Genomic DNA, 20,790 nt, shown 5'->3' on the forward strand with positions numbered 1-20,790 from the left:
TTAAATGAATTACATTGTCTATAAAACAAAGTCTACGTTCCATAGCATTTCTTGTAAGGCCCTTTACAGACTGGCCCCATTTCCTGCCACTTCCTTCATTCATGTGATATGCCATTCATAGTAAGCTATTTCTTCTCTGAAAGCACACCATTTTTTCTTTTGTATTGTTACATGTGCTGTCCCCTACCACTGCTGAACGCTCTCTCATGCTTCGTGGTCCACGCCCCAAGTGCCATTTCTCAAAATGAATCTACATTTTTTCTCCCTCCATCTTAGTCATTCCCTTCTCTATAATCAGATAATTGCATTTATACCGGGATGCCAAAAAAATGTATACATTGGACACTTTGGTCAACATTGCTCAAGTAGTAGTTCGCCGTAATCAGAAGTGTCTGGACACTGACAGTAATCACTTTGAGCACCTCTTGTAATTGCAGAAGTCAAACATGACTTGTATTCATCTTTTGTTATCCATATACATTGAGTATTACAATTTTAATAGTTTTTTTGTCTTTCTTAAAACGTGTATGTATTTTTTTGGCACCCTCTGTACATATCACTAGCATAGCTTTCATATTGTGTCATTACCATTTTATTATGCTTGTCTCCCCAATACCTTGAATTCTTTGAGGGCAAAGACCTTGTCTTTTCATTTTTGTGTCACTGGAACAGGGTCTTGAATGTGGGATTCACTCAATGAATAACTTCCCTTTTCCCTAAGCATGCAAGTGGTCTTTCTAGATACTAGCGGTTTACAGGCATTTGTGTGCTGATAAGTTCCAGAGGTGAGAGGCACTCTCCTTAGAGTGCCTCTAAACACGTGTGTAAACACACATGCCACTTTTTGCTTACCTGAGCATATTTGAAGAATAACAATCCACTCCCTGCCCTTTTTTTGGAAATAAAAATTCCAAAGGTGAATCTCCAGAGGTGATGATTTTAAGTTGAACAGCTTTGGCAGTATTTGCCTATCTCTTCCATTGCTGTACTCATCACCTCTACTTTGTGTGTGTAAAAACGTCATTTGAGCTCTCTTGGTATATGCTCATGAACTGTCACATGGCCCCAAATCAGATCAAATGTAGTGCCTATTGGATTGTGCAAACCTTATACACTGACATACCACATATTAAGTTCTTTTGTTTAAATAATTTAATATGTTTCAGGTTGTAAAGCTCCTCCAGGGCAAGCAAGATAGGCTATTTCACAAATCAATTGACATATGTACCAACCTATGAAAGTATAAAAGTAATGAGCGTGTTAAAAATTAATTACAGTTGTAAATTGATTTTCTTTTTGTTGGCAAAAAGAACATAGTTTATTAGCCCGGGAACAGGTTCACACTGTTTTAACATCAAGCACTTCACTTCCAGCTGAAGCTTGTTAGTGACTGCCTCTCAGATTAAGAAAAAAAAAAAATCCGCACTGTGGTACACGAACTCCTATTGTTAAGACATAAATAATCAGCTCATCCCCTACATGGATGAGAACAAAGAACATAATAGTACACAGAGTAAAGATTAACTAAGCAAATATTGCACAACCCCATTTAAGATGTAAATTAAAAAATATTCTTTGTAGAAGGAGGTTCTCATTTTTTCTTTGTGAATATCTCAGTCGTGACAAGTGCTAGTCAGAGGGAAATAATATATACTTTGGCTTCTGAATTAGGTAGATTGATTACTTTAAGCTAAAGTAAAGTAAAACCCTTTAATTTGTATTAATATGCTGCTAACATATGAAAGCTAGGGTATACCATTCTCTTTGATAGCAAGATGCTTCAGATTTTAAGAAGTTTTGTTTATTTTTAAACCAAGGACTGAAAAGCAGAAATTTTATTTTGAGGAAAAATGTCAATGGGATCATGACTAAAACTTAGAGGTAAAGTCACTGACTGAATACAGATTTTTTTTTTTTTTAACTTTATTCGGTATTTTTTAACACAAAGTCTAAATCTTGACTTTGAAAAAGAAAACCCACTACCTGGTTGCTTTTTTACTCATTTTAATTTTATTTGTTTGAATTTGAGTATGAACTTGACACATAGACAAGAAAGCAAGAAAGCAGTGTATACTCTCATAAAATCTGAAAATTATTGGCAAGAGAATATGTCTTTGTAGGTAACGAACCACAAAGAGGAGTAATAATTTTCCCACAAATTTTTAAATTTATTTAAATTATTAAGATTATTCTAGTGTTTCAGGAAAGACCATTTCATTACCTTTGCCTTTTAAATTGTTAATGTTTATCAATTCATTCAGCGATTATATATGATTTATAGTCATGAATTTTTTAATTCACAAATGTATAAGAAATTTTGCATTGGGGTACCATTTTCAGTGTTATAATAATTTCAGATTTTAAGAAATCATGCTTTTCCCCCCTCCCTTGAATTATTCATCTTTTAAAAATTAAACCTTAAAACAGTAATTTATGCCTAATATAATATGCAATCTGATTTATGAAGTATTAATATGTCATTAGGTTAATAAATGCCACATTTACTTTGGTGACATCAAACCCCTCACATCAGGTAATTTTGTTCACGGGACTGTCCCTGGGGCAGGACATTTGCCTATATTGAGATACTTTATCCTTTTTGCTACAGTTCCCTTTAAGGATTTTTCTCTGTTTTATCTTCAGTGTGTTTGCTGCTGCATCTCTAACCTCCGTCATTCATAGTACCCGTCTCAATGTGAAATGCTTCCAGATTTGTCATTTTACTCACTTCATCCATAAAGCTTTCCTTAGTCTGTTCAGTTACCTCTTTGTGTTTGCAGCTCCCTCTTTGGGGTGGTGCGAGTCATGGGCTGGAGATGCAGATGGTATTCAAATCCAGTGCTTCTTTTCCTGTTACTAGCTCGGTGACTGAACATTTACTAACCTCTCTGAAGTTGTTTCCTTGTCTGGAAAAAGTTTATTTGTAGTATCTAACTCATGGTGGGGTTATTATGAGGATTGAAGAAATTACAGTTGATGCTTGAACAATACAGGGGGATAGGGGCATGGACGCCTTCCCCTAAGAGTCTGAAATCTAAGTGTAACGACTCCCCAAAATTTAGCTAATAGTCTGCTGTTACTGGAAACCTTACTGATATCATAAGCAGTCAAAACATATTTTGTATGTTATATGTATTACAATACACTATATTCTTATAATAAAGTAATCTAGAGAAAAGAAAATGTTAAAATGGTAAGGAAGAGAAAATACATTTACAGCACTATACATATTTAATGAAAAAATTCATGTATAATTGGACCCGTGCAGTTCAAACCAATGTTCTGGGATCAACTATAAAGTACCTAGCACAATGTCTACATCGCTAATCTATAGATAGAGATCTGTCAATGTCTATATCTGCTCTAGAGCATGGACTCATTAAGTTCCAGCCCCTGTACCACTGATCACCCGTGGTCACTGATAATAGTTTGTTCCCGTAGCTCTTGTTTTCCCCCCTCTCTTAAATTTTGTCCATGTCCTCTGCTAGATCCTGAGGGAAGGAGTGAATGCCAGATTACCTGTGTCAGTCTTAGGAATTTTGAAGGGCAGTGGAAGAAAAGATAAAAGCGCTGACTGGGATCTTTATTCCAATAGATAATAGTCTTGGCAAAACACCTTTAATACTCATCAACACCCAAAATGAGGCATTATTTTGGCTAAACATTTTTAATATGTTAAACATTTCTAAGATTAAGTGCTTAATTTCAAACTTGTTGTTACAACTCTAAAATGTTTTCTAACCACACCTACCTCCTTCTTGCCTCCTCCCTCAATCCCTGGTAACCACTAATTGCCACCTCTGAGATTTTGTCATTTCAAGAATTTGTATAAACAGAATCATCTAGTAAGTGACATTTTGAGATTGGTTTTTTTCACTCAGTATAATTAATTCCTTTGAGATTCATCCAAATTGTTGTGTATGTAGATAGTTCATTCTTTTTTATTGCTGAGCAAGTATTCCATGATATAGATGTGCTACAGTTTGTTTAATTATTCACCCATTAAAGGACATCTGGGTTCTTACCAGGCTTTTGGTGATTATAAATAAAGTACTATGAACATGCATGCACAGGTTTGGTGTGGACGTGTACTTCTCTGGGATAAATGCCCAAGGGTGCATTTGATGGGTAACGTGGTTATTGCGTATTTAGTTTTATAAGTGGTATCCATGTTTTACCACTTCCAGGGAAGTGTGGCAACCTTACTTCCATTTAGGTCTCTTTACTTTCCCACTTTTGAAATATTGTCTTTGAGTGTCAGTGGTGGTATAATTTTTAATCTAATATGATTTAGAAAACTCATGAGAAGATAGTCTGATTTATCCACATATTCTTTCCATTGTCTTCTTTGATGCTTAAGTTTCCTTCTTTTATCATTTCCTTTTTGTTTGAAGCACTTTAGCTGTGCTTTAAAGGTACAGTAGGTCTGACAGATTCTTCATTTTTTTCTCATTTGAGAATGTTTTTATTTCTATTTCATTCATGAAGGATAGTTTTTTTGAGATACAGAATTTACAATTGCCATTTCTTTTTGGCAGGATTCCTATTCAGTCCAGGGGGGAGTAAATCTACCTGAGTAGCTTTCTGTTCTGGGTTGAGGGTTGGAGGATGCTGGGCCTGGGTCACCTTGTGCTGTTGGGTGGGGAGTCACAAGTTCCCTGCCTCTACCTGTTCCTCCAGTCCTGGGTCCCTATGCAGTCTACCTTCCTCTTTCTACCTTGCAGAGTCCTCCTTGTTGCTTCTTACGTTATTTCCAGGGTTTATAGTTGAACTTAGCAGGGAAGAGCAGTAAATATGAATGGACAATATGTCTGGACAATAAGTCCAGACAATAAGTCTCTTGTCTGGACAATAGGTCTTCCTATATATTTTCTTTCTTCTTTCTAACTCTTCTGTCTAGGCTCTTTGTTAGTATGTTTATGAAATGTGTTCCAAGGTAATTCAAAGTTCAATTGCCTGAGAAGCCTTCTGTAAATTAGTGCTAAAAAAGATTCCAGCATATTCAAGTGTATTTTACCATTGTTTGGAGAGCTTTCTCCCAACAAAGATTAAATCATTTTAAGACATTAATTTTATTGGCTGTAAAATATTCCAATTTATTCTTTCTTGCTGGAACTAGAGCCTTATTCTAACATTTTCTGCACTGGGGACCTTAACAACAGGTATGATTGTCACAACAGGAAAGGCTGCTGCTGCAGATGGGAAAGACTCTGGTCAGACCTGTACATGGGGCAGCACATGCACACGTACAAAACCGAGACTGCTCAGAATCTGGTCCTGAGTACCTTACCTGACTAGACACGCTGCCATATTCCCACTGACCATATCAAGCTATTTAGGTATTCATCTCAGCATAAAGATAGGACTTCATCATATTGTCATGAATAAAGTTCTGCAAGGAAGTAAATTAATATTTTCTGTGATCCTGTTAATCTTTGAATACACAGTACCTAGAGCAAGTCCTCAAGAGCTTCATGGATTGCAAAAAAAAAAAAAAAAAAAGATAATTTTAAGTATTGGATAATGAAGAGGAAGGTGGATATTCTATTTAATGCATGTATAGAAATAATTTTCCCAAAGTTTCCTATATTTTTTCCCAGAACTTTTTATTTAGGTATATGTTTCAGATTCAAAATGTTGACCCTATAAGTTAATCTTTGTACTTGACTTTTTCAGTTTTACTCTAGCAATATTTTAATAAACTGGCATAGTGCTTATAAATTGTTGGTGCAGTTGTTCAGTGCTTTATGTGATGTTCTCCTAAACTCTGTATGTTTTGTTCATATTGTAAGGTCAGGGAATAAAAGTTTTCTGAAATAAGTATTTTTTAATGTAAAAAGATCACATCCTAATTGAATTGCTTCATTTTGGTTTAGATTTTTGTGTTTTGGCTTTTCCTAAATCAGACCCTTTCCCCCAAAATTGAGCTATCATCTTATTAATATTTCGGAAATGCCTTTTGAGTGCTACATCTACTCTGTCCTTTACACAATTTACATGATTAATTTATTCATGGAATCCTGGTAGAACTGAAAGGACTGTTTGGTTCAATTTAACTGCCTTTGGAAATTTGTTGTAAATAATGGGGTAAAAGTAATAAAATTGTAAAATACCTAAAAATATTCTTGAAATTTTAACTTTATTAAAGACAGATCTTGTGTTTCTCTATGAAGAATAATATTATTTGAGTTAAAGAACTGAATTAAATATATGATAATAGTCAAATCACAAGAAAGTTGAATTATAAGAATATTAAAAGGAAATGCCACCGGCTATGTATAAGATAATTAATGTTTTCCTCCATATTAAAAAGAACTAAAGAAACCTGTCTTTAATAATAAAGGCACATTAATGTGTGAGTTTCATATGACTATTACTAACCTACTTTAGCAAATGAATCCCTTACAGAAAAATAGAAAGGATTGAAGTTAATGTATTTCGCCATAAGAAACTGTTAACTCTTTTCTATGGTTCCTCCCATTTGTTGAAATTTCAGGCCTACTTTCATTGTGATTGGTGCCTGTTTCCAAACTGAGAAGGATACAAGTTTATCCAGATTTCAGCAGTACTTACTGTCCCCCAAAGACCCCGTTATTCCTTGCTGCCCATCCTGTTCTGTGTCTCAGGTCTTCATAGTAAAAGTTTCAAGCAAGTCAATTGTAGTAAGAGTGCAGGGACTGCATTTTGTCATGAAGTGAACCTTTCTTTAAATCTCTTAAGTCTCTTTTGTCTATGTTAATATACCTTCATTTTCCTTTTTTTTTTTTTTTTTTTTTAGTATTTGATATCTCTCATTCTCTCCTTTGACTTTTAATCTTTCCATATTCTTCTCTTTTCGATGTATCTCTTCTTTTTTTTTTTAAATTTATTGGGGTGACAATTGTTAGTAAAATTACATAGATTTCAGGTGTACAATTCTGTATTACATCATCTGTAAATCCCATTAGATGTATCTCTTCTAAACGGTTTTTTTCAATCACTCAAACTTTGTCTTTTATTTGCAGCATTTAGTGTGTTTACTTTTATTATAATTATCTTAATTTTGTTTATATCTATTACCTTGTTTTATACTTTTTATTTGACCTACCTGTTTTTGTTTCTTATTTTCTTTTGGATTGATTATTTTTATAATTCAGTTTTCCCTTTCTACCAATTTAGAAGTATACAATTGTTTCTGCCCTCTTAATTCTTATTTAAAAGTTTAAATTTAATGAATATTTTATTTTTTTCCTCAGATACCACAGGGCCTTAGGACATTTTAACCATAATTTCTCCACTCCCAATTTATGTATTACTGGTATTGTGCACTTATCCTATTTTTAAATCCATAATATATTTTTGTTATCATCTGTACAGGCAAATTCATTTAGATGTACCATCATATTTACCATTTTATTTATTTAGTTTTTTTTCAATCATATATATATATTTTTATTTCAGGTGTACAAAACAACATCATAGTTAGACATTTATACCCCTCATAAAGTGATAACCCACCCACCCCCCAAGCTACTACCCCTCTGACATCTTCTATAGCTGTTACAATACCATCGACTATCTTCCCTATCTTGTACTCCACATGCCGTGACTATATATACCTATATATTTAGTTATAGTTGACATTCAGTATTATTCTACTTCAGGTGTTTAGTGCATTGGTCAGGCATCTACATTCCTATGACGTGATCCCTCTGATAAGTCCAGTGCCCATCTGGCACCTTACATGATCCTGACAACATTGTTGGTTATATACTTTATACTGTGTTAACTGCCAATTGATATTTCTTAATTCCTTCACCTTTTTCACCCCACCCCAACCCTATTCCCAACTATCACCTTGAAAGATCTAGTACCTATCTGGCACCATACCTAGTTATCACAATATTATTGACTATATTCCTTATGCTGTACCCTACATCCCCATGACTTCTGTATAACAACCAATTTGTATTTCTTAATCCCTTCCCCTTTCACCCATCCTTAATCCCCCTCACATCTTAAAGAAGTCCTCTAAGATTCCTTGTAACGCTGGTTTGGTGGTGATGAACTCCTTCAGCTTTTTCTTGTCTGAGAAGCTTCTTATCTGTCCTTCAATTCTAAATGATAGCCTTGCTGGGTAGAGCAATCTTGGTTGTATATCATTGCTTTTCATCACTTGGAATATTTCCTGCTAATCCCTTCTTGCCTGCAAAGTTTCTGTTGAGAAATCAGCTGACCCTTGTAGGTAACTAACTGCTTTTCTCTTGCTGCTTTTAAGATTCTCTCTTTTTATTTAACCTTTGGCACTTTAATTATGTGTCTTGGTGTGGGCCTCTTTGGGTTCATCTTGTTTGGAACTCTCTGTGCTTCCTGGGCTTGAATTTCTATTTCTTTCACCAGATTAGGGAAGTTTTCTGTCATTATTTCTTCAAATAGGTTTTCAATTTCTTGCTCTTCTTTCTTTTCTCCTTCTGGTACCCCTATGATGCGAATGTTGGTATGCTTGATGTTGTCCCGGAGGTCCCTTAAACTCTCCTCAATATTTTGGATTCTTTTTTCTTTTTGGTGTTCTGGTTGGGTGTTTTCTACTACCTTATCTTCTACATCGCTGGTTAGATCCTCTGCTTTATCTAATCTACTGTTGATTCCCTGTAGTATATTCTTCGTTTCCATTATTGTATCCTTTATTTCTGACTTGTTCTTTTTTATGGTTTTCATCTCCATTTTGATGCTTTCTGTCTCCCTGTTGAAGTTCTCCTTGCGATCATTGAGCATTCTTAATAACCAGAGTTTGGAACTCTACGTCTGACAGATTGTTTATCTCCCTTTTATGTAGTTCCTTTTCTGGAGCTTTGTTCTGTTTTTTTATTTGAGACACGTTTCTTTGTCTCCCCATTTTGGCTGCCTCCCTGTGTGACACAGAGCTGCTATGTCTTCCTCTTAGAATGGCCCATGTAGTAGTGTGCTGTGGGGTTCAGTGGCACAGTCTTTCTGGTCACCTGAGCCATGTGCTCCAGGTGTGTCCCTTGTGTGGGTTGTGCGTGAGCCTCTTATAGTTGAGCCTTGGTTGATAATTGCACATCAGTGTGAGGGACTGACCCTTGAGCTCACTGGTTGTGAGGACTGGCCTTGACTACAGTGGAGGAGTTGTTGTGCAGGGGCTGACCCTATGGCTCCAGCTTGTTTTGAAGCTGGTCACAGGGGATGCCAGCCCCAGGACCACCTTGAAGGGGATCTGCTGTAGGTCAAGTTCAGCCAATGCCTGTGCCCTACCTGGGGCCACCCAGCAGGAGCCAGAAAGAAATCTGCAGATGGCTGCCACCCGTGCTGTGCTTGGACGCACCTTGAGAGGCCAAGCTGTGAACCAAGGCCGGTTGCTACTAGTGCCGGCTTAGGGCTGGTCAGACAGAGGTACAGGACACGCTCAAGCCAGACGCTGCTTGTCTGCATTCCGTGAACTGTTGAGAGTCTGGGAAAGTCTGCAGCTTGAGCTAAGGCAGACGGTCTGCACAAAAAAGCCACCGAAAGCAGCCTGGGTGTGCCCAAAAGTTGGGTGGGACCAGGTCTCCAATCAGATCGGCAGAGACTCAGAAATGGCAGCCACCTGTGTTTGCATGGTGGGAAAGGGGAGGGCACAGCAAAGAAACAGTGGCCTCCGTCAGCTTCCCCGTCCAGGAGAAAGCCACCTCTCCAGCCTCTGTCCTAAGCCAGACAACTCAGTTCTCCCCATGTATGCCCCTGCCGCCTTTCCAGCTGCTGCACCAGCTCTGGAGCTCAAAGCGAGTGATTCCACTGGTGGGTAAGTCCGTGTGCGGTGCGGTCCCTTTAAGAGGAGCATCTGTGAGTGCAGCTGCCCTCAGTCTCACTCAGTCACAATCTCCACTGCTTTTCACAGCCAGAAATTATGGGGACTTCTCTCCCTGGCACTGGAACCCTGAGCTGGAGAGGGGCCGGAATCTCTTGCCCTTCTAGGGGTTGGGGAGGGACCCCCACAGCCGAAATAGCCCTCCTGTGGGTGTGGGACCAGCCTGTTCCCCCTCTCTAACCTTCCTGCCAGTCTGTAAGTGGCTTTCATTAGTTGAAAGGCTTCAGTCCAGCTTGATTTTAGGCGATTCTCAATAATGGTTGTTTTGTAGATTAGCTGTAATTTTGATGTGGTTGTGAGAGATGGTAAACACAGCGTTCACCTACTGCACCATCTTGGTTGTCACTTTCTTCATTCTTCATTCCTTCTTACATTTGAGACCTTCTAACTGGGATCAGTTTACTTTCACCTGGAGTTATAGTTAAGGAATTTTCTTGAGTAGGGATCTTGTGGTAGGAGATCTTTGGTGATTTTTAGTTTGGACTAATCCTTCTGGTGTTTTCTTGACTTGGCAGTCATTTTTAAAGCAAGACTAAGCCCAGGTCTGCCCAGCAGTATTTCTTACTGCTCTTCCAACCAGCTACCCAATTCTGAGAAAGGCCCACATCCACATTTAAACTGCTTGAATCTCAAGGGAGCGTGTGTTTGATATTCTGAGATATTTAGATAGAAACTCCATAAAATTCACACATAGAGAAGGGATGGGCATTATTTGTAGTTTTAAAGGTTCGCAGTTGTGTCGTGAGTCATTAATGAAACAAAGCTCTCTCTAGTGGAATCCTTAAAGACTGACTTTAGTTTGATTAACTAGGACTTCGAGCATATGTACAAATTTGTGTATGCAAATTTCAAAGTAGTCATATTCTTTGCAGATATTCCTGTGAATTCAGTTATATATCTTTATCAATGGAAACTACACAGTGTTTTAGAAACAAGGGTATCATGTAAGCTCATGACAACATTTTCTCATAAAAATGCTTTTTTTTAGATTACTTCTCTAGTGACCCTGCAGCTGTTAACCCTGGTTGGCCATGACGATCAGCTTGATGGACCAAAATACAAATGCACAGTATCTCTAGACTTCATCAGAGCTGTTGCTAGGTAAGCATAGAATAATTGTGAATGTAAAATGTCTTGAATTATGTAAATGATATACCAAGTATAAAAATTAATGTTCTTCCTAATGTAATGTCATTGGTTATTTAAGCAAGAAAAGATCATTTAAGTGCCAAGAATGAATACGTTTCACTGTAGAATTAATCCTGTCATCAAATTTACAAATGACATAAAATTGGGCGAATTAGCTAATATGTCAGATAGCAAAAATCAAGATTCTGAAAGACCTTAACACACCGGAATAGCAGACCCCACAGTAGCAAGGTATGATATAACAGACAGTTGACTACAAAAAACTCACACATACTGAAATAAAGCGGGAAAGACCTGGCTTAAATCCTGAGTGTTTGAGCTGACTGCAAGGTTTAAAAAATCCTGGTGTCTCATTCAAGGGATGTAATAGATCTAGTGTGTGTTGCCATAGGCAGGTCAAGTCTAATGTGCTGTGCTGTGCTTGGAGTTTGAAGGGGGACTTTGACAAATGGGTACATGCTGAGGGGGTAGGAGGAGAGTGGCAGAGTGAGGAAGCATGTCACATCCCTGGCTGAAGGACGGGGTGTGGGGGGAAAAAAGCCTTAGAAAGGATGTGGTAACCATCTCAAGTATTTTCAGAGGTTTTCATATGTAAAATGGATGAAACTAATTCTGAATAATTGTAGTGCGTTAGAAGCCCTAGGAAAGAAAGTATGTCTGTCAAAATGAGAGCTATCAAAAAACATAAGAAGTTTCCTCACAAAGAGATGTACTTACTGTTATGGAAAATGTTCCATCCATTTACATGAATAGCTGATGTCATCTCATGGTTGTAGCTGGATAACAGTCTGTCAAGACTGGTAGTAGAAGAGGTAACGTACGTGTAGAATGGTAGGTGGTTCAAGACAATCCATAAGACAGAGCTTTCCCAGCATTTTTGAGTGTGAAGATTTCATTTTAGTGTCCTTTTAAAATTAATGATGACAGTATTAACTTATTTCAAATTGATAACACATAGGCATGAAACAGTATTCAGACTAAAAACAGTGCTTGACATGGGTATGGATTTGTAGATCTCCTCTAATGAATTGTGCAGCTTCTTGAAGTTCTGAAGTGTACACATTGGCAGCCTCTACCCTGAAGTCTCTTCTGAATTAAAAGCTGTATTATAATATGATGCAGGTATTTGAAACATTTTCATGGTGTGTAGACTCTAAAACATAAAATAAGGGTTTTGAAATGTGTTGTTTATGATAAAACTGGGCAACCGTTTACACAGAAGAAATTGAGCAAAAAGTTTTTTTTTAATGTATTCAACATGACCCTAAGGCAATGACTTTCTTTTTCCAAACAATGATATTAAAAATTTTATATCTAAGAGCCTCTATCAAAGACACAACTTTTGAATGAAGCACCTTTACTTCAGGGATTTTGTCATTGCTCTGAATGAGTTGGGTCGCGCCCCAGCAGTCACGTACAGGACAGAGGCTTGTGGCTGCCCCATATGAGGAATATGCCGTGAGCCAGACTGAGGCGGGCGGGACTTAATCTGCAGCATCAGTGATATTAGACACATCCAGGGAAGTGACTTCTGTTTACCACCTCAGACGGGAGCAGGAATTGTAGACCTGGAACTTACTAGCTCTATTACTTGCTTTGTTACCTTTGCTTTTTTATTCTTCTTCGCTTTCCATGAGCAGTATCCAAAGAGTAACTACCTCCTTCTTCCCACATCTGCCCCCGTCCACTCTCATCCCCATGATGTTTTATACTTTTTTGATGATTTAACTTCCCGTTCTTTCCCTCCATCCCATATCCTCTATTTTTTCCTAACATTCTGCCTTAATGCAAACTTGGTTCTTACCTGGGGATACTACTTTCCCTGGAGTTACCTCTAGTAGTAGTTACTTATTTCTCAAACCCCAATCCCTTGGGGTTGCAGGCACTTTCACTGTCCTCCTTTGTTTTTGTTGCTGCTTCCAGATTGTTACTAACCCCAAAGTCTTCTAAACATGTGGGCTTCTTTGAGACTCATGCAATCTGGCTCTCTTTCCCTGTTCTCCTATGATTGATTATCTTCTACCAGCTTCCCAACCATTCCACCTCATGTGTTGAACAGGAGAGCACGTGGTTTAGACTTCTTTCAGTGTAGCTACAAATCCTAACATCTGTAGTCACTCCTCAGCATCCACTGCTTCACAGAACAAATGGAAAACGTCTGTCGAGAATTCCTTCAGCTGCCTACATCATTCTTTCCTTCAGTAGGGTGGGTCCCTTTCCCTAGTATCTAAGGAGGGTTCTTCACCTGTGCTCTGAATTCCGTTTCCTCAGAACAGTCTTTAGTCTGCAGGCTATTTGTCTGCTCTGTGGCTCCTGACACTGTTGGCCGCTGTCTCTTTCTTAAACTCTCTTCTCTTAAAGCCCATGATTCTAGTCTCTGGTTTTTCTCTTTATTCTTTGGCTGTTTTTTTTTTTTCTCTAAGGCTCATTTGCCAGTTTATCCTCTCCACCTGACCTTTAAATGTAGCTGGTCCTTGAGGCATGGCTATTTTTTGATATTATACTTTTTTTCTAGGCAGTTTGAATTATACCCATGACTTCAACCACCATCCGTGTATTAATAACTCCCCAATTGTAAAGGCCAGACCTTTCTTCTAATATTCCTGACCTTTGTTGGATGTTTCCTAGCTACATCAATACATTTCCAAAACTGCACCCAGGAACGCTAACCTCTCTCTCCACCTGCCAACAAAAAAGAATGATCCAGCTTGCCGCCAGCTCCCTACTTCAGCAGTTGGCACTGCACTCTGTCTGCCATGTTACACAGGCTAAAACCTGGGAGTCGCTCTTGACACTGTGTTCTCACACTCCCGGTATCTAAGCATTAGTCCTGGAGCCTACCACTCCCTCCTCTGTATCTCAAAATTACTTTTATCATTTGTCCTGTTCTTCCTCTAGACTAAGCCACAATCATCTCTTCTCTGGTAGCCTCCTAATTGGTCTTCTGTCTACTTTTATCCCCTTATAATTTTTTTGTCTATGCTATACCCAAAATGATCTTGTGAAAATTTAATGTCACCCTCCTACATAAAAGTCTTCAGTAGTTTTCCATAACTCTTGAGATAAAAACAGAATCTTTTTTTTTTAAAGTTTATTGGGGTGACAGTGGTTAGTAAAATTATATAGCTTTCAAGAGTACAATTCTATAATACATCATCTATATATCGCATTGTGTGTTCACCACCCAGAGTCAGTTTTCCTTCCATCACCATATATTTGACCCCCTTTACCCTCTTCTATCATCTACTCCCCCCTTACCCTCTGGTAACCACTAAACTGTTGTCTATGTCTATGAATTTTTGTTTGTTTGTCTTGTTCATTTGTTGCTTTCAGTTTAATATCCCACATGAGTGAAGTCATATGGTTCTCTTTCTGTCTGACTTATTTCACTTCTCATGATACTCTTAAGATTCATCCATGTTGTCACAAATGGCAATATTTCATCTTTTCTTATGCCCAAGTAGTATTCCATTGTGTATATATGCCATAACTTCTTTATCCAATCATCTATCAAAGGTCGCTTTCGTTGTTTCCATGTCTTGGCCACCGTAAATGCTGCAGTGAACATCAGGGTACATATATCATTACAGTGAAATGTTTTCAGATTTTTTGGGTAGATACCCAGGAGAGGGGTTGCTGGGTCATATGGTAATTCTAATTTTTTTGAGGAACCTCCATACTGCTTTCCATAGTGGCTGTACCAATTCACATTCCCACCAACAGTGTACGAGGGTTCCTTTTTCTCCACAGCTTCTCCACCACTTGTTGTTATTTGTCTTGTTGATGATAGCCATTCTAAGAGGTATGAGGTGGTATCTCATTGTGGGCTTGATTTGTATTTCCCTAATAGCTAGAGAAGTTGAGTGTCTTTTTCTATATCTATTGGCCGTTTGTATGTCTTCTTGGGAGAAGTGTCTGTTCAGGTCTTCTGCCGATTTTTACATTGGATTGTTCATTTTTTTGTTGTTGAGTTCTTTACATATTTTGGATATTAGCCCCTTAACCCCTATTGGAGGCATTTGCAATAATCGAAACAGCATGGTATTGGCAGAAAAAGAGACACACAGACCAATTGAGAACCCAGAAATAAACCCACGTGTATATGGGCAGATAATTTTCAACAAAGGAACCAAAAGCATCCAATAGAGCAAAGAAAGCCTCTTCAATAAATGGTATTGGGAAAATTGGAAAGCCACATGCAAAAGAATGAAACTTGACTGCTGTCTGTCACCATACAGCAAAATTAACTCAAAATATATCAAAGATCTAAATATAACACCTGAAGCATTAAAATGCATAGAAAAAAGTATAGATACTAAACTTTTGGACCTTGGGTTCAAAAAGGATTTTATAAATTTGACCTCAAAGACAAGGGAAGTAAAATAAAAAATAAATGAATGAGAGGGACTACATCAAACTAAAAAGCTTCTGCACAGCAAAAGAAATCATCAGCAAAAGAAAGAGGCAACCAACCTTTTTGCAAAAAACAGAATCTTTAAAATATTTGCAAAAACCAGAATCTTTAAAATAGCAAAAAACCAAAATATTTGCAAAAAACAGAAGTTGAGTGAGTCCTGGTCTGATGGCTTCTGTTTTACCTGAGAAGGAGGGGCCAACTTTGAGACTAAGACTAAGGGCAAAAGTAGTAGCAGTTTGAGAGGAATATGGATAATTGCAGCAGCTGCTGTGGGAATGGAAGAATGTACTGACAAGGAAGGCAGCTTGCTGGGCGTGGTGAAGGCCCAGTTGAGGTTTCTGACCTTGAATTTGCTGTGGCACAAATCTGTGAAACTGGTCGTCCTCTCCAGCAGCATTCTACATGCGGGTACTGGGACAGCAGAAAGATGTGATTGAAATCACAGAGGACGGGGATTTTGCCAGGTGAAACGAGAGCATGTCCACACATGAGCGCTTGAAGTGATGAGCTGTGGGGTCTAGGCTGGGAAGGGAAAGAAGAAGGTGAAGCCGGTGGAGGGCTAATAGTTCACTGTCTGGCACATGGGTCCTCAGTAAGTAGCTGTAGATCAGGACAAAGTGGAGGAGTTTGTGAACTGGTTGTCTCAAGGTGCTCAGGTAGCTTGAAGGAAGAGATTAGGGAGCAGAGGGTAGAAGGTCCGAATTTATGTTTTTAGAGGTAGTCCATTTCTGATCATGGCTCATGAGAGCAGAAAAGGCCATTGGAGGTAAAAACGACAAGTGTGCAGTGAAGTCACTAAGGCTCACGTAGATCTTGGGATGGAAAGGAAGACGAAACTGGGCGCTATGTTATTTGGTGACTAAGAGATGGTGATAAGGGGAATAAAGTGTGGTGAATGCAGTGGTTTGCGTCTCAGAAGCAGAGCTTTTTGTGCAAGGACCAACCCCATCCGACAGGACTGCCTGGGGCACAGGAGAGTCTAACCTCATAGGAAAGAGCTGAAGAGAAGGATTGTTCTTTCAGGGAAGCTAACTTTCAGTTAAACATGGAAGAGAAAAAGCCATTCATGGAAGAGGTAGAAATCATAGAGATCTTTATTGACCAAGGAGCAGTGGAAAGGTTTGGACACAGAAGTAGTAGGAGGCTGGTTCCAGAAAGGGAGCACAGAATATGGAGGCAGAGTAGGGGAGAACGCAGATGACAGGCGACTGAGACACTTACGAAATACTGCCTGTTCTCAATGTAAATGGTAGTTGTTTCCAGTGTTGTTTTCCTCTACAGTCAGTGGGAAGACACCATGAGATAACTTAAGATTGCAACTTAAAGTTGTACGGTTGCATGTTGTCAGACGAACCAAACTAAACTAAAAAAATCTCAAACTGCCCACCAAGGAAAATGAAATAAAATAGTATCCCATGAGAAAGAAGTATTTCAGTGTTGTAAAAGAATCAACAAAGTGACATAAAAGGAGAAAGGCTAAATTAAATACTTAGATATAGGCTATGTAATTAGCTTGTATTAAAATATTCTAAATTCTGATTTAATTTAAGAATTAATCCTAGGTAAGTTGCCACCAACACTGTTTTTGTTTATCTTATTTCTTTCTAGATGCTTACTTTAGAAAATAATTAATTTGGGTTCTGTGAAAGAATTTCCTGTGGTATACAGAAACTATCTAAAATCTTAAAATTGTATTTATGTGAATCTAATAGGCATCTGAAACCATGAAAAACCAGAGAAAGCACTTGCAAAGTACATAACTCCCTTTGTAACTTAAAACTTTCTTTAAAGTGACTTGTTTGTCTCTAAGTCCTTGAAGCACAAAGTTATATTTGGAATATGTTGCATCTTGCCCTTGTGGTTATTCTATCAAATTTTGCCACGTCTTAGAATAATTTACGTGGGGATTAGTTGGGAAGTCACCACTTTGTATTGGAGGATGGAGTGATGATAGAGGAAGGTAGTCATGCATTTTGTGCAATAAATGTTTTTTAATGATCTTACATATTTAGTAACTGATTAATTTAGTTTTTTTAAAAACTCCAGAAATGTTAACTATTATTCAATTTGCTTGAGTACTTCCTAATGCCAAAGCAGAGAAGTGGAATATAGTTAAACTTTTATAAATTAATACATTTAAATTGCTTAGTGATTTTAAATCAGTCCATTCATTCTATTAAAGGAAATTTTATTGCACAAACTATGCTAGAGTTACACAAATAGATTACTGAATAAGAGTGCTGCCATTAACAAGTCATAGTATTTTCATTTGTTTATGTTCTCGTCTATTTTTAGTCCATCGTACAAACACTTCTCCTTGGCTGTCAAAACATAGTTGTAATTCCCTGCTCTCCTTTTCTCTCTTAATACTGTAGGTATCTCTTCATATGGATCATTTTGTATGGCTGAGTAGTATTCTATCAAATAATATCTTTTAATCAATCCCATAGTGTCAGAATTTAAATTGTTTTAATCTTAACCTTCTTCTAAACTTCTTTTTCATCCAATGCAAAAAAAAAGAAAAGAAAAAAAGGTAAAACTTGACAGTAAGCCCACTTTACCTTGCCACTTCAGGTTTATAACGTTAAGACCCAAAGTCATGGGGAATGTCCCTGGAGGGATGTACAAATTCCACTTCCCTTTTTGCCTATGGTTAAAAACAGCCTACTATGTGTGTTTTCTTCTAAGATCCTCTACAAAATATCTTTTCACCAATATCATGAATTTTTAGAAAAAGTTATCTGTTAGTACTACCTTGTTGCCAGTAAATTTGGGGGGTTCTAGAGTTGAATGAAAGAAAAACACAAAATAATACAGCTTTATGATATAATAACTGTACCTTTTGTGTCTTTATGCCTGAGATAAGATTTTTTTAAAAATGTTAGTACCTGTTTTTAGTTGTTTTGTTACTAATAGTGATAACAGGATTGTTTTGACAGTGCTGCTATGCCATTTGAAAAGTTTAGATATTCTTCAGGCAGGCACTGTTCTATGAAACAATTAAGGTATTCTGCAGTCCACCATTAGGTACCATAATAGCCATCGCATCCCATTTGAGCTATTTTTAAATGTGTTTTCATAAGCAGTATTTATAATTCCCCATTCCAAATTAAAAAAAAAATTGATGTGTCAGTCATTTGCTTAGAAACGTTTTTAGGAAGTGTATTACAAAATGATAGACAAAAACATTAATTGATGATGGTTTAATAAATAAGAGCATGCAATTAGTGAATCTTTAAAAGGCTGTTCTCACATGGATGATTATTTTTGCAGAATAGACTACTTTAAGGCTTTAATTTTATACTTACTGCTAGATCATTATGTCTAATTATTTTGACCATTTATTCACATAATAAACCTCCAAGTTTGAATATTTATAGTGAAGAATGAGTTTGGAGAAAGGAAAATAATTATATGTCTCTCTTTCCCTTCTATTTTATTCTGCTTGCCATCAGAGTACAAAAATATACATTCACATCGTCTGTTGTATCGTATTCTTAGATCATACAGATTTAGTTACAATACACACACAGGTCAGCCAGTGTTAAGACTGAAAAGAATGAAAACTACAAATGAGGACAGATGAGCTATGTATTATGTAATGATAAAACAGGTGTTTTGGAAGATAAACAATGTTCAAAAGCAAAGAAGCTTTAAATACTTTTGCATCTCTAATTACTTTATTCTGGTTATTTGACAAAAAGCAAATAGCTTTCAGATGAAATCTAAACTTTCTGTAATAAAATTGAAATACAGAATGTTGAATAGTTCTAACTTCATTTCCTTTGTTTTTTAGAAAAGCAAACTTTATGTATGGAGCGGAAAAAACTTTTTAAAGAAACTCTTTTCCTAGCGACATTTTGAAAAATTACTCTCGATCCTGTCATGGTGCTTTTGATAGCACAAGAGGATGATTTAGCATCAGCTGTGAATTATTCTGCATGTGCTTCCCAGAATCATACGTACAAAGCTGAGCAGTCTGAGGGTGAGGATGCTAACGTGTTATCTGTTTTTGTTTATAGGACGGTGAACTTTGACATAATAAAATACTTGTATGATTTCTTGTGAAAACAAGCTTCAAAGCCATATGGACACTGTGACAATGACTAAGCCAAGCTGTGTGCATCCAACTCCTTAGCTGGCCAGGGAGAGGAGTTCTTTGGCTCAGTTGGATTTGTCCAGACAGGTGCTGGCCCAGCATGGAATCTGATGAAAATACTCTGATTGGTCTGGGTGGATGTGAGCAGAAGACTATTTACCAGGGACCCCGGAGTATTTGGAAGCAACGTGTTAATTATAAACAGCAGGGTTTGAGCACAATCTGTTCTACTCTTAATGATGTTATCTTAACACTGAAATTGCCTGAAACCCATTTACTTAGGACTACATTTTGCTGTGAACTATCCCCTGCGCTTTGAAGGTGCCAGCAGCCCTTGTATATAAGCCCAGTCTTTCCACTTCCTCTCCACAGGAGCCTCTGCAGTTGCTTGCCAAAGCAGATTTTCCTAAGGCTCCTGCTTTAAAAGATCATAGTTGCAACATATAATAAATAGGTTTTTTTAAAATCCAAGCTTGTATATGCTTATCTTTCAACCCTGCCTTTCTCAAAAGGCAAAGTAGTTTGATCAAATAGAGGCCAACCTTCCTTCCATCTCAAGTCTGCTTGGTAACTAGTGTGCTTGTGTGAGATTTATCTGGCCACTCTTGCAGTTAACCACTCCAACTAGCTTTTTAATCTGCAGGATAGTTTTCTTTTCTGTTTTGAATCATTGGCCTTTAAAGTTCCACAATAAAATTTTTTCCTGTTATATCAGTTATGAACCTTGGGTCTGATTTTCTTGTCTGTTCATATTTTTGAAGAAGCTTTCTGTTAGCCTTTGAATGCTGAAGATTGTTTTGAGCATATTTAAAGTGCTTAATTACAGAGCCTACTTTAAATTTCAGTGGCATTTGATGCTTTCATTCTTTTCTTGAAAAATTCTCACAGTAGGCACTCGCAGATAGGAAGCCTTTCAAAAATGTAGTCATTATCTGACACTCTGGATCAAAGAAAACAAACAGTTGTCTACTTGCATTTATTTAGGGGTAGTGAGTAGCAGGACAAGACGAATTCTTTTTTGTCCCCCTACGTAAGACAGCAAGGGAAGACTTTCTTGCCCAAAGGATGACATCCACAATGAGTGATAGAGCACCCTCACCCTGTCTCTGGTCCCACAGAAAATGGTGGAATTTGTGTTCCACAAGATGTTTGGAGAAGCCAGGACCAGGGAAAAGCCATGTGCATTGCAAGTGCAGGCTTACTTTTCCCACACTCAGAATCCATGTATCATTAAAGTAGTGAGTGAAATAAAATGTATTTTATATAAAGTAGTAAAGAAAT

The 20,790-nt window shown here is 37.5% G+C and overlaps 1 protein-coding gene across 2 annotated transcripts in view; it reads left to right on the plus strand.

Moving 5' to 3' along the window:
* The window catches only part of ORC5 (origin recognition complex subunit 5), a 78,570-nt gene extending 58,352 nt beyond the window's left edge, over positions 1 to 20,218 (plus strand). The window contains exons 13-14 of one of the 2 annotated variants that reach the window (XM_019713598.2): positions 10,833 to 10,945; positions 19,433 to 20,218. In XM_019713598.2, the coding sequence (XP_019569157.1) occupies positions 10,833 to 10,945; positions 19,433 to 19,478 (159 nt within the window). In that variant the 3' untranslated portion in view covers positions 19,479 to 20,218. Of the gene's footprint in view, positions 1 to 10,832; positions 10,946 to 19,432 lie in introns of those variants that run through there. The other variant, XR_012498863.1, reaches the window with a different exon arrangement.
* Positions 20,219 to 20,790: the final 572 nt, after the last annotated feature.

The sequence above is a fragment of the Rhinolophus sinicus genome, linkage group LG09, assembly GCF_036562045.2.
Source record: "Rhinolophus sinicus isolate RSC01 linkage group LG09, ASM3656204v1, whole genome shotgun sequence".
NCBI lineage: Eukaryota > Metazoa > Chordata > Mammalia > Chiroptera > Rhinolophidae > Rhinolophus > Rhinolophus sinicus.